General features: G+C 30.5%; 1 protein-coding gene across 2 annotated transcripts; it reads left to right on the top strand.

Annotated features, from left to right (window-relative positions):
* Window positions 1-2,620: 2,620 nt before the first annotated feature.
* On the top strand, window positions 2,621-7,806 carry DPB (Transcription factor DP). Of its 2 annotated transcripts, none has more exons than XM_039048958.2 (9): window positions 2,621-3,085; window positions 3,294-3,373; window positions 3,525-3,568; window positions 4,206-4,268; window positions 4,362-4,508; window positions 4,607-4,675; window positions 5,237-5,335; window positions 6,829-6,899; window positions 7,130-7,806. In XM_039048958.2, exons 1-9 carry the CDS (start codon window positions 2,856-2,858, stop codon window positions 7,368-7,370), a joined length of 1,044 nt encoding a protein of 347 aa, XP_038904886.1. In that variant the 5' UTR covers window positions 2,621-2,855; the 3' UTR covers window positions 7,371-7,806. The 2 variants fall into 2 exon arrangements, with proteins under 2 accessions (XP_038904886.1, XP_038904885.1); XM_039048957.2 differs by having other exon boundaries at window positions 4,359-4,508.
* Window positions 7,807-13,269: the final 5,463 nt, after the last annotated feature.

Here is a 13,269-nt window from a genome sequence, read left to right as displayed (position 1 = left end):
GTTATAATTACAAACTAACTCTAAACTCAACTAACCACACATGAGATTAGAATCCATACAACTCCTAAACACCATCTCAATTTATAACTTAAAATTTGAAAGGAAAATTGACAGAAATAACACCTTTAAGTTTTTACCTTACAAAACTAGCATTCTTAAAAATAAAAAAATAAAAAAACTCGTTCAAATAGCTTTTCTCGGTTCATCTCGAGCGACCACCGAGATTTAGTTTTAAAAAATAGTTTTTTTTTTTTCTAACTTATCGATTGTTCTGGCTCTTTTGACCTTTATCGGTTGAGACTACAGCGAGATTCTAGTAATTTTTTCCAAAATATTATGTGATATTCCTAAATATTATATATTTTCAAATTTTATCTAAATTCGATTATATTTACCAAATATTATATCAAAATGTTAGTTTTTTTAAAATCTTTAGCCAAATGTCTAATTTCCAAATCAATTTACCAATTATTCAAATGAATTTTTTAGATGGGTCTCAGGTGATTGATTTTGATTTTTAATTTTTTGGAAAGATTAATTTTTTTTTAAAAAAAAAACAAAATATGGAAAATATATAAAATCTCGGTATGAATATCGGGCAGATTAGCACACAGATTGGTGAATTCTCGGACAGATTAATAGCAATATTTTATATATTTTTCATATCTTGCCTATTGTTTTTTTTTTTTTTTGTAAAATTAAATATTTCTCATAATTTAAAAATCAAAATGCAATCATCCATCTGAAGAAAAAAAATCAAACTGATAAATTAATTTGAAAATTTAGAAATTCATATAATCATTGAAACATGAATTAGCTTAAAATTACATAAGGATTAAATATAATATTCAGTAAAGATAACCGAATTTGAAGAAAATTTAATAATATATAAGATTTTGTACAGATTTTGGATAGATTATCTAATATTTAGAAATATTACTAATCTCAACATTTAATGCCGAGAGAGATCCAAAAGGGCCAAGACAATCAATAAGTTAAAAAAAAGTAAAATTTTTAATTAAGCCTCCCCATTTGATCTCATCCGAGATCCACCGATAAAAACTAGTTTAACGACTTTTAAAAAAAAACGTGCTAATTTTGAATGATAGAAAGTTGAAGGTGCTATTTCTGACAATTTACCAAATTTGAGAATGTACTCTTCAAATTTCAAACTAATAATTTTTTCAAATAATAGTCTATAATTGTATAGTATGCGTAAAACAATTTAGACCATTTGCAATGATTTTGTCTCATAACATGTATATTTTCACGCATGTATAGGTAAAAATCAATGCCACACTATAGATAAGTTATAAAGTCAAATTGATAGTAGCATATTTTATTAATACGAGTGGTTTTTATGTAACTTTTTTAGGTAACCTGTAAGAGATGAATTGTTTGACGGGAAAAAAAAAAAAAAAACAGAAGTTTAAGTTACCTCACATGGTATTGTACTTATGTGTTTATAGAGGAACTGACATATGATTCATTAGCAATTTTCCTAATGAATTAGCCCAATGATAAGTTGATCATTGACTTAGTTGATCTCTTGTCTATTTGGCCAATTTCATCACGTCCGTACCTAGTACAACAATCTAAAATAAAGAAAAATAAATGTATTGAAGGCAAAATAGCAAATGATCTTATTTATAACACAGTAATAATATTAGAAACAAATCTAATGTTTGTTATCAACATGAGCATAACACCGCATTGTTGACGTATACTCATTATTTATGTTTAAATCTCCAACACCACTATTATTGTAAGAAAATTCAATATCGATGTAGAGTTGAACAGAAGATAATTTAAGTAATGTTTTTGTATATCGCACATTTATTGTCTTTATCGATGGTTTCAATTTTCATGCTTCATTACTACAATAGTTTTTTTAAGACAAAATTTAACAAACAAACTCGAACTTATTTTAGTATAACAAATGAGAGTATGTGGATTTCAACCTCCGACGTCAAGAAGGTAGGTTGACAATAAAACCGAGCTATTGATTATAATTAACTAAGATCAAAACGACTCAATGAACCCACCAAAAAGTTAAATACAAAACTAATTTTCAATTTATTACATACAATGCTCATTCAAAGAATCAACGAAAATATGTATGTATATATATATGTCGCTTTATTTTATTGGCTTCAACTTCCATGTTTCATTTTTATTGTCACAATTATTATCAGCTCAACCCAACTCACCAAATGCATCCACATTTATTACTTTTATCAAATATTTTAATTTGTTATCCTCATTTTTATTACAAGAAGGATAGGGAATTAGAACACTTCTTCTAATCTCTAACACATTTATATGTCGTGCTTTGACATTAACACGGTTTATTTCTATTACAATCTTTTAAGACATATCTTAACGAACAATCTCGATTCCTTTTTTTTTTTTTAGTACATCAACTAAGGGTATGTAGATTTCAACCTACGACATAAAAAAAATAGTATATGTCAATTACCGTTGACAATCAAATCGATATACTCAAGATGAAAACGACCCAATGAAACACCAAAAGTAAAATACCAAACTAATATTGAATTTATTATATTCAATGATTTTGAAAATCGACAAAGTGTGTAAAAAAAATAACGTGTGTGTTATGTTCTCTTGGCTTAAAATGTGGAACTTACACAATAGACAAAGAAAAAACACAAAAGTTTGTAGCTGTTTAGGCATTGGAAGAGTTCAAAGACAGTTCTTCCTTTGTTTAAGAAAACCCTCTTTCCCTCCTTTCCTCCAAACCCTCAAACCCCCAAATTCAGTTTCTTCATCTTCATCCAGAACCCAATTCAGGATTCGCTTCTGTGAATCGCGAGCTTGTAGTTCGAAGGCACATGGGTACAAGAACACAGCAACCATGCCGAGAAGACGACGACGACGACCTCCCAAGTGGCCCTGGCGCCACCACAATTTCCGGTCAGTCTGTTTCAATGAGTGGCAGTGTGGGTTCTCCTTCTAGTCGCAGCGAGCAAACCATGGCAACGCCTGCCAGCGACAACACTTTTCTTCGATTGAACAACCTCGACATCCATGGCGACGAGGCAGGGTCGCAAGGACCCACTGCGTGAGTTTTCTTTTATTTTGTTTTCCTGTGATGATTCTGCTGGGATTTTGCCTTGGTGTTGTGTGTATGTTTGAGGAATGTTGAGTGATTTTTTATTTGAGTCATGCTGAATGAAGGGGACTGTGAATTGTGTAGTTTTAGCTTTGGTTATTCGAATTGAATTGTGGGTTTGATTTGATTTCGTAAATGGCTTGTTGTTTTGGGATAGTAACGTGAAGAAAAAGAGGGGTCAGCGTGCTGTTGGAGGGGACAAGAGTGGAAGGGGCCTTCGCCAATTCAGCATGAAAGGTGTTTGACTCGAGCTATTTTTGTTAATTCTGCCTTCATTGGGTTTGATGCGACTCCGCCTGTGGCTGGACATGCATTGAACTGGTGGATCGTGATGTGTAATAGAAATTTCTTATTCTCTGATTGTTTGACTTATTCCCATTGCTTGCAGTTTGCGAGAAAGTGGAGAGTAAGGGAAGAACGACCTATAACGAGGTTAGATCGTTTCTTGGCTTTGTTGATTTGTGATCGTGTTCATATGAAAGCTTCAGTAACTATGATGTTGCCTTTTCTTTTCTTTTTATTGGTTTGGTTAATTAAGTCTTGTTTTTCACTATTTCCTAAAGTGCTGACCATTATTCCTTTTTATTATTTATTTTGGATAATTTTTGTGGATGTTTGTTGGGCGCCATCTCATTGTTCAATGTAATCATCTATACCTTCCCTTCCCTTCTATTTTTTTCTCCCAGTGTGATGCTTCTTGCCTACCTTTGAGGCTACCATTGCCTAGCTAAACTCACTCATCAACTCCTAGTTAATTCTAAAATTAGTCAATATATTAAGATTTTAGGTATCTTCTACTGAACTATGCCATACTTCTGGAAACTTAATTGCTTGTAACTGCTTATCGCTGGATCATTATCAGTCAAAGGTGCTGCAAAATTCCTTATTAAAAAGGAAAAGAGGAGAAAGAAAAGAAGAAGAAGAAGCTAGAGCACTCTTTATGATTGTCTCAAGTTGTAACTAGAAAGCTACTTAAACAAAGCATGGTGCATTGAGATTTTTGGTTCCAATTTTCAGTCTTGTTTTCTCTCTTACACCATTCTCAATTCGAGAAATGTGTACTTTTCAGGTTGCAGATGAACTCGTTGCAGAATTTGCTGATCCTGGCAACAGTGTTGCATCGCCAGATCAGGTTTCCTATTCTTCATATTTTTGCTAGTTGTTTTTGTGCATGAGAGGACAGATGTCGTTATATCTTTTACTCCTTTTAAACTCAATCTAGCAGCAACAGTACGATGAAAAAAATATCAGGCGAAGGGTATATGATGCCCTGAATGTCCTCATGGCAATGGATATTATATCAAAGGATAAGAAAGAGATACAATGGAAGGGTCTGCCACGTACCAGCGTGAATGATATTGAAGAACTAAAGGTTCTGCTGCAGTCTGCATTTCTTATCTCATGCATCAAGCATTTAATTTAATTTAATTTTTTTTTTGGTTGCTTATATCTTGTTATTCAACGATGCAGTCAGAGCGTCTTGGACTTAGAAATAGGATTGAAAAGAAAGCAGCATACTTGCAAGAGTTGGAGGAACAGGTGTGAATAGCTGTCATTATATGCTTTCTGTTTGTTTTTCATGATTAGCAGCATGTTGTTATCATTTTGCACTCTAGTATCACGTTTCTGAATTGCAGAAGTTATAAGATATTGTTTGCTTTCATACTTCTTCTTACCAATTACTTCTAATAGATCTTGTAACAATTCCATCTCACTCTACCGACTGGAAAGGCCTTCTTCTTTATCCACATGTCAACTGGGTGGCTATCTAGACTTCACTTCTATGCTTTTTTTCTTGAGTTTTCTTTTTTCTTTTGGGATAAGTGACAATTTCATTGATAAATGCAATATCCAAAGATATCCAAGAGTACAAAGGAACCAAATCAAGATAGCTTCTTGTGCTGCTTTTATTTCATTCATCAATAAAATGTTTCTAATTCAAAAAAAGTATACTTTTTTCTTCAGCTAATTGTGTTATCTTAAAAATAAAAAAGTAAAGTTATTGATATGGAAATGCCATTATTTTGCATGCCTTCTTTGTACTTAAATTAATCATTGCATTCAAGTGATAGATTGCAGCTAACGGTCTCTGGCTATCAGTATGTAGGTCTTCAGAATCTAATACAGCGAAATGAACAGTTATTCAGTTCTGAGAATGCTCCCAGTGGTGGTGTGTCTTTGCCTTTCATCCTGGTGCAGGTAGTTTTTCCCCATTTTTTTATACGTATTTATCATATTATCATCCTATATTTCCTTCAAAACCTTTCGACAAGTGTGATTTTTTTCCCTTTCGAGAGAAGTAAGCGTGATGTTTTGTTGATCAAACAAGCGATAATCTAAAATTTTCAGTCTCAAATTCCAAAATATTATCATGGGTGCTAATTTTTAATCATTCTACACTTTTGAACTATGGATGCATCTGAAGCTTGTGCACTCTTGTACAGTGTGTCTGATCCATGCTTGTGTGTGTGTGTTTTCCCTGGATTAGAGGAACTCTGACGCTTGTATCTTTGTAGAATTTCCATTTATCTCCTTAGTTTTCGAATGGATGAACGTTTACTTGCTCCTATATTGAGCTTTATACAGATGAGCCACCAAGGGTCAATTTAACAGTTAAAAAGGACAAGCTATAAACTTGTATTCCTTTGAAGTCACATGTTGAAATCCTGTGCTTTAGCTATCAAATATCTTAGCCCTACCTGTCATAAGATTAGGTGTTGCTTGGGGTAATGATAGGCTAAAGAAATACAAACACTTCAGTTTTGCCCATGTCAGACACTTGGACACTCTAACACTTGTTCGACGCGTATCAGACACTTGTTAGCACAATGAATGTGTTAAACACTAGCTGTACAAAAGTTATGTAGGTTCAATATTTGGTAAACATGTATCAAAAACTTGACTTTGAATAAATTTCGAGAGTGAAATGCCATTTTTTAAGCGTATAAATGTATTAACCTATTGACTTTGAATTTCTTTTGGTATAAAAACGATATATATTTTAAAATATGTATACTTTAATGAGCGTGCCCTTGCCATGTTCTTGTCCTAGAATCTTTTTAAAAAAATTATGTGCCACCATGGTTGCGCCGTATCATGTTCATGTCCATGTCCAAATATGCTGTGCTTTTGGAGCTCTTAGGTAGAGGAGATCCCATGACACAATTAGGAAGCATTTATATCCTGAAAAGATAATGATGTTTATTTGTTCTCTTCTGTTGGGGAGACCTGAATACTGAACTGAAGATGTAATTTAGTAAAATAATTTGACAACTCTTGGCTTTTTCAAAGTTGGATGGATGTGTAAAAAAGAAGAGGATCTAATCAACCGTCTCTTCTTCTGGTGCCCTTTTTAGCATCAGTTCATTGAGTTCATTGAGGAATGTGCTTCAAACTTTTATCCGGTTTTACTGTTGCCAATAGGGATGTAGATATGCAGCAGCCTTTGATTCCTTTCACCTCTTAACGTATTAACAAAAATTCATGAGATTGTTTCTCATCTAGAAAAATATTGACAACTTTTGGGGTCTTTCAGACCATTTGAAAGTGATTCGAACTAGATTTCACTCCACCGGAGTGCTGTCATCTAGTAACAGCATGAAGAATCTGGCATTTTAAGCCCAAATAATATTTTTGTTCTTTCCATGTGTCATTCTGTTAGTTTATTTTCCTGATAAATTTTGAATTTGTAGACACGGCCTCATGCAACTGTTGAGATAGAAATTTCAGAAGATATGCAGCTGGTGCATTTTGACTTCAACAGGTAGATCGATATTTTGGTTGTAGGAATGTAATTTGGAGTAATTCCCAATTCCCTTTATTCTTATATAAAACACATACATACATATGTGTGTATGTGTGTATATATTCAACTAATGTCAGAAACTAACCAAGTTTGGGTTTAACAATGACTTCCAGCTTCGGACAACCATATGTTGAAAGTTGGAATTCTGAAAGTAGTTTGATTTTCATTGTGTCATGCTGTTCTTGCAGTACTCCTTTTGAGCTCCATGACGACAACTATGTTCTGAAGGCAATGAAGTTTTGCGACAGACCACAGTGCGATAATACGGCACAAAATTTTACTCCTGATGGTGGGGAGGGTTCTAGCATGTCAGGCATGTATCAACCACCTCAGATCCCTCTTCCTTCAATGTCTAACACGCCGGTTAGAACTCCAACCTCCCCACCACTTCCTGGAATCATAAAAGCTCGCGTCAAGCACGAACATTAACGATTGGTTAGACCGAGCTTGAGTCTATGTGCATTAATCTCTGCATGATTGTATATTCTGCATGTTCTTACTGCTGTGGCCTTCTTCATTATTGCTGGATCATATAGAATGGTAGTTCACTGCATCAAACTTCATGCAATCAAATTCATTTAGCTTGGAACTGATTTAAGTCGTTGGCTGGCTTAGAGCTAATTCTTTGCTTCTGATGTTCTTTAACTTTTCTTTTTACTGTATCTGATTAGTCATATAATGTTCCTCTTCCTATTCCTCATCCTTCTTGTAGAAGTATAGATTTTAGATGTGTTGGATTGTGGAGGGTTGATTAAACTACAGATCATTACAGAATGAGTTAAACAATGCTGCGAATCTGTTTACCTTGTGTATAGAATTCTAGTTCAAATGGCAAATATTGTCTTATTATATTGTTTGAAGATTATTTCTTACTCTTCCCCCTTCTCTCTCTCTCTCTCTTTATTTACAATACGTGGATGCGGAATCAAACATATGATTTCAATGTTGATAATATAAGTATAATGTTAATTGAACTATGTTTATTTTGGCTTCTTGTTATTTCATTTGTACATCTTTTGGATGGGCTTCCCGTTCCCACTGCTCGTACATTTTGCAACGAAATTTGACAGGGGAGTTGGAAATTATATGCGACATGCTTTACAATTTTTTTGCTAAAATAATGGATGAATATTAAAAAGAGAGTTAGAAAGTATATGTGACATCCTTGAAGGATGAAAATTGATAGTTGGAAAATACATGTGACATTTTCTGCAACTTAAATTCGATCATATTAAGGTAGTTATGTTCATACAATATTGTTTGTGTAATCATTTTAACAGATATATATATATATAATGATGTAAAGCAAATTGTATGTCATTTCTTTCTAATCTATAAACTTAATGGACAAAATTTAATTTCAAAGTAGCACCAATTTAAATATTGCCCTCCCATCCAATTTTCACTTTACCATTTTATTTTATTTTTGTTAATTTACCTATAATTGTTAATAAACAGATAATGTAAAATTCTAGGAGGAAAAAAAAGACACTTTAATGAAAAACAAGTTTTGCACGTAACTAAGTTTGATTAATGTACCAAATCAATCATTATGTACTAAAAAAACTGATCATTAAATGTTTTTTTTTTTTTCGTTATAACTACCTAAGGGTATGTTGGATTGATTAGATAAAAAAAATGTTTTTTAAAAACATTGTTTTTATTTAAACTTTTTTTGATAAAAGTTGTTTAAAATATATTTTTAAAATGTTTCAAAATATATTTTGAGTGGTTGCTAAATATTCCATTTTTTTTCCAAAATGTCAAAGTAAGCTTAGTTTGGTGATATTGGTATACATTCCAAAGAGGTCGGAGGTTCAATTCCCCACCCCATAATTGTTTTACTCAATTTTTTTTGCAAAGTGATTTGTTTTCAAATTTAAACACTTGAATAATTAAGTCAAACACACCTTAAGTTCAACAAGAAACTATTTATAATGCAGTTTTGATTATTTAAATTAAGAAAAAATATCAATTTACACCCCTAACTTTTTTGTTATACCAATTTAAACCTTGAACTAATAATTATATCAGCTAGCAACATTCAAACTTAGTTTGAAAATATCATTTTGCACCTCTAAATTTTGGGTTATACTAATTTAAATTTTGAAATTTTGTAAGTTTATCAATTAGCACTCTCATTAGACTTAGTTTGAATCATATCATGTGAAACATATAATTATTTCAAAATAAATTTCTAAATTATCATAAACAAATCAATTTAAACCCTTTATAAAGATTACATCTGAAAATCATATATACATTCAGTTGTTACACATGTGTAGACGTCTTCAAAGTCATATAAATAAAATTGACAATTATATTTGATATGTGGACAATTTCAAGAAGAATATTAGGCCATGTTTATCCAAAGTGTAATCCATCAATAGTAATTTGAAAAGTTGACCCCACTTAATGACGTTTGTTGTTGTTCACCTGTATTCCATAATCACAATGAGGAACAGAAGGTGTTCGATCTAATTGTGAAATGAATACTGCTCAGTCTGATTGTGTTTGAAAATTACGTGGGATCTACTACTTTTACCATTACTGTGGTGACTATTACAATATAAGAATTATGAATATGTCACTATTATTGTTACATTTACTTTTACATTTATTGATTGACCTTAAATGGTAAAGGTAAAGGTCATGGTAAGAAAACATGCAAAGTAAACGACCTCAATTGCAATCATATTGCGTTAGCAAAATGCTTTAGTAAATGTGATCAAAAGCAATCCAATTACGTTTGCAATTACACCAAATTTGATTACAGATTAGTAAACGATGTCTCATTTGAGAGTATAAATTACTTCACTTATGAAAGTTTTGGGGTTTAATTGATAAAATTATAAGTCACACATAATATTTATCAAAATATAACACAATGAATGGTGTAAATTAATATACTTATGAATGTTTAGAGTTTAAATTGATATAATTATTAGGTTATATCTAAAATGCATTTTCAAGTGTTTAATTAAAAAAAGAAAAGAAAAAAATCCATTTTAGGAAGAAAAAAATCTGAAGTATTTGGCAACTACTTTTGAAGTATATTTTCAACGATTTTTGTCAACGTGTTTAAATAAAAAAAAAAGTTTTTTTTTAAAAAAATCTCAATCAATCCAAACAGACTCTTAATTTATGGTTTAAATTGGTACAACCTAAAATTTAGAGAAGACAATTTAAATAAATTGTTAAATTAAGTACATCAATAAAATTTATAATTCAGCCCATAGTTTGAAACCAACCCAACTTTAAAAAATTATTGAAAATCAGCCCCTGATTTTCAATAGATGTAACATGTTAAATTGTTTTTTTTTTTTTCTTATAAGAGTTGCTAACGTGTTTCGTGGAATTGAACTAAATTGTTTTTCTTATAAGAGTTGCTAACGTGTTTCGTGGAGTTAACTTTATGTCTTCAAGGGGGTCTTCTATGGGATGAAAACTTTTTTAGAATGTGTTGATCCTGAGGGGAGTTTCTCTATTTATAGAGCTCATTGATGAGTTTTATGGGCTTAGGTTTGGCTTTTAGACCTAATTTAATTAGACTTGAGTCTGACCTTTGGGTATAATTTAAGTGGATTTGGATCTGATCTTTGAATCTAATTAATTGGACTTGAGTCTGGTCTTTAGGTCCAATTTTATCTATAATTATATGTCATTCTTTCTAATCTATCAACTTAATGGACAAAATTTAATTTCTATTCTTTAGCACTAATTTAAATATTGCCCTCCCATCCAATTTTCACTTTACCATTTTATTTTATTTTTGTTAATTTACCTATAAATGTTAATAAACAGATAATGTAGAATTCTAAGTGGAAAAAAAAGACACTTTAATGAAAACAAGTTTTGCACGTAGCTAATTTTGATTAAGGTACCAAATCAACCATTATGTACTAAAAAACTGACCATTATATATATATATATATATATATATATATATATATATATATATATATATTTGCTATAACTACTTAAGGATCTATTCAGATTGATTAGATAAAAAAATGTTTTTCAAAAATATCATTTTTATTTAAACTCTTTTGATGAATGTTGTTTAAAATACATTTTAAAAGTGTTTCAAAATATATTTTGAGTTGTTGCTAAACACTCCATTTTTTTTTTCCAAAATGTCAAAGTAAGCTTAGTTTGGTAAGATTGGTATGCATTCCGAAGAGGTCGGAGGTTCAATTCCCCACCTTATAATTGTTTTACTCAATTTTTTTTGCAAAGTGACTTGTTTTCAAATTTAAACACTTGAAAAGTTAAGTCACACACACCTTAAGTTCAACAAGAAACCACTTATAGTGTAGTTTTGATTACTTAAATTAAGAAAAATATCAATTTACACCCCTAACTTTTTTGTTGTACAAATTTAAACTTTGAACTAATAATTGTATCACAAACACCCTTCAAACTTAGTTTGAAAATATCATTTTGCACCTCTGAATTTTGGGTTATACCAATTTAAACTTTAAAATTTGTAAGTTTATCAACTAGCACTCTCATTCAGACTTGGTTTGAAAGATATTGTGCGAAACATATAATTATTTCAAATTAAATTTCAAAATTATCATAAGCAAATCAATTTAAACACTTTATAAAGATTACATCTGAAAATCATACATACATTCAGATGTTACACATGTGTAGACGTCTTCAGAGTCATATAAATAAAATTGACGATTAAATTTGATATGTGGACAATTTCAAGAAGAATATTAGGCCACGTTTATCCAAGGTGAAATGTAATCCATCAATAGTAATTTGAAAAGTGGACCCCACTTAATGACGTTTATTGTTGTCTACCTGTATTCTATAATCACAACGAGAAACAATGTTCAATCTAATTGTGGAACAAATACTGTGAGATCTACTACTTTTACCATTACAGGTGTGGTGAATATTACAGTATAAAATTATGAATATGTCACTATTATTGTTACCTTTACATTTACATTTATCGATTGACCTTAAATGGTAAAGGTAAAGGTAACGGTAAGAAAACATGCAAAGTAAACAACCTCAATTGTAATCATATTGCGTTAGCAACCTTGAGTAAATGTGATCAAAAGCAATACAATTACATTTGCAATTACACCAAATTTGATTACGGATTAGTAAATGAGGTCTCATTTGAGAATGTAAATTAGTTCACTTATGAAAGTCTTGGGGTTTAATTGATAAAGTTATAAGTCACACGTGATATTTGTCAAAACATAACACAATGGATGGTGTAAATTAATATACTTATGAATGTTTGGAGTTTAAATTGATATAATTATTAGGTTGTGTCTAAAATACATTTTCAAGTATTTAATTAAAAAAAAAAATCATTTTAGGGGGGAAAAAACTAAAGTATTTGATAACTACTTTTGAAGTATATTTTCAACGTCTTTTGTCAAATTCTTTTGTCAAATGTGTTTAAATAAAAAAATTCTTTTTTTTAAAAAATATTTTTTCCCCAATCTATCTACACAGACTCTTAGTTCAGGGGACAACCTAAAATTCAGGGAAGGAAATTTATATAAATTATTAAATTAATTACATCAGTAAAATTTATAATTCAGCCCACAGTTTGAAACCTATCCAACTTTTAAAAAATTATTGAAAATCTTGATCCAATCCCTGATTTTCAATAGATGTATCGTGCTAAATTGTTTGTTTTTTTCTTATAAGAGTTGCTAAATTGTTTGTTTTCTTCTTATAAGAGTTGCTAAATTGTTTTGATGTTGTTGTAATTAAAACGCTCTTATTTTTTAGATTCAATCGTATATTTTAAATTTGTACCTTATAATTTATAGTTGAGATATGCTTTAAGACCCTTCTATAGATCTACAAAATTAAGATTCTGTTTGATAACTACTTAGTTTTTAGTCTCTAAGTATTGATTTTTTTAGAAAATTTTAGTTTTTGAAAATTAAGTTTGAAAACACTATTTCGATGTCTAAATTTATTATTTGTTATCTATCTTCTACGGATGTTTTTAAAAATCCAAATCAAATCTTGGAAATAAAAAGGAAATAGTTGTTAAACTTTTTTTTAAAATAAGTTCAACACTTTTACTAGATAATAATAATAAAGTCATTGCAAAAATTTAAGAGAATAATGGGTTATGTTATTGTATATTAACTTAGACCGTTATGGTATGAGACGATGTCTCACAAACTTTTGATCATGGTATAAAAACATTATCAAAATGAATAATTCACACAATTTTGTCACATGATTTAAACGAGTCCAAAACATATGTGAATCATGTAAAATTTATAGTTTATTTTAGTATATAGAGAACAAAGTTTAAAAAGATTATAATTAATAT

This window comes from Benincasa hispida, chromosome 11 (genome assembly GCF_027475165.1).
Source record: "Benincasa hispida cultivar pf3 chromosome 11, pf3_genome.v1.1, whole genome shotgun sequence".
NCBI lineage: Eukaryota > Viridiplantae > Streptophyta > Magnoliopsida > Cucurbitales > Cucurbitaceae > Benincasa > Benincasa hispida.
The sequence above is the reverse complement of the archived record's forward strand: the minus strand, read 5'-3'. Positions and strand labels throughout refer to the sequence as shown.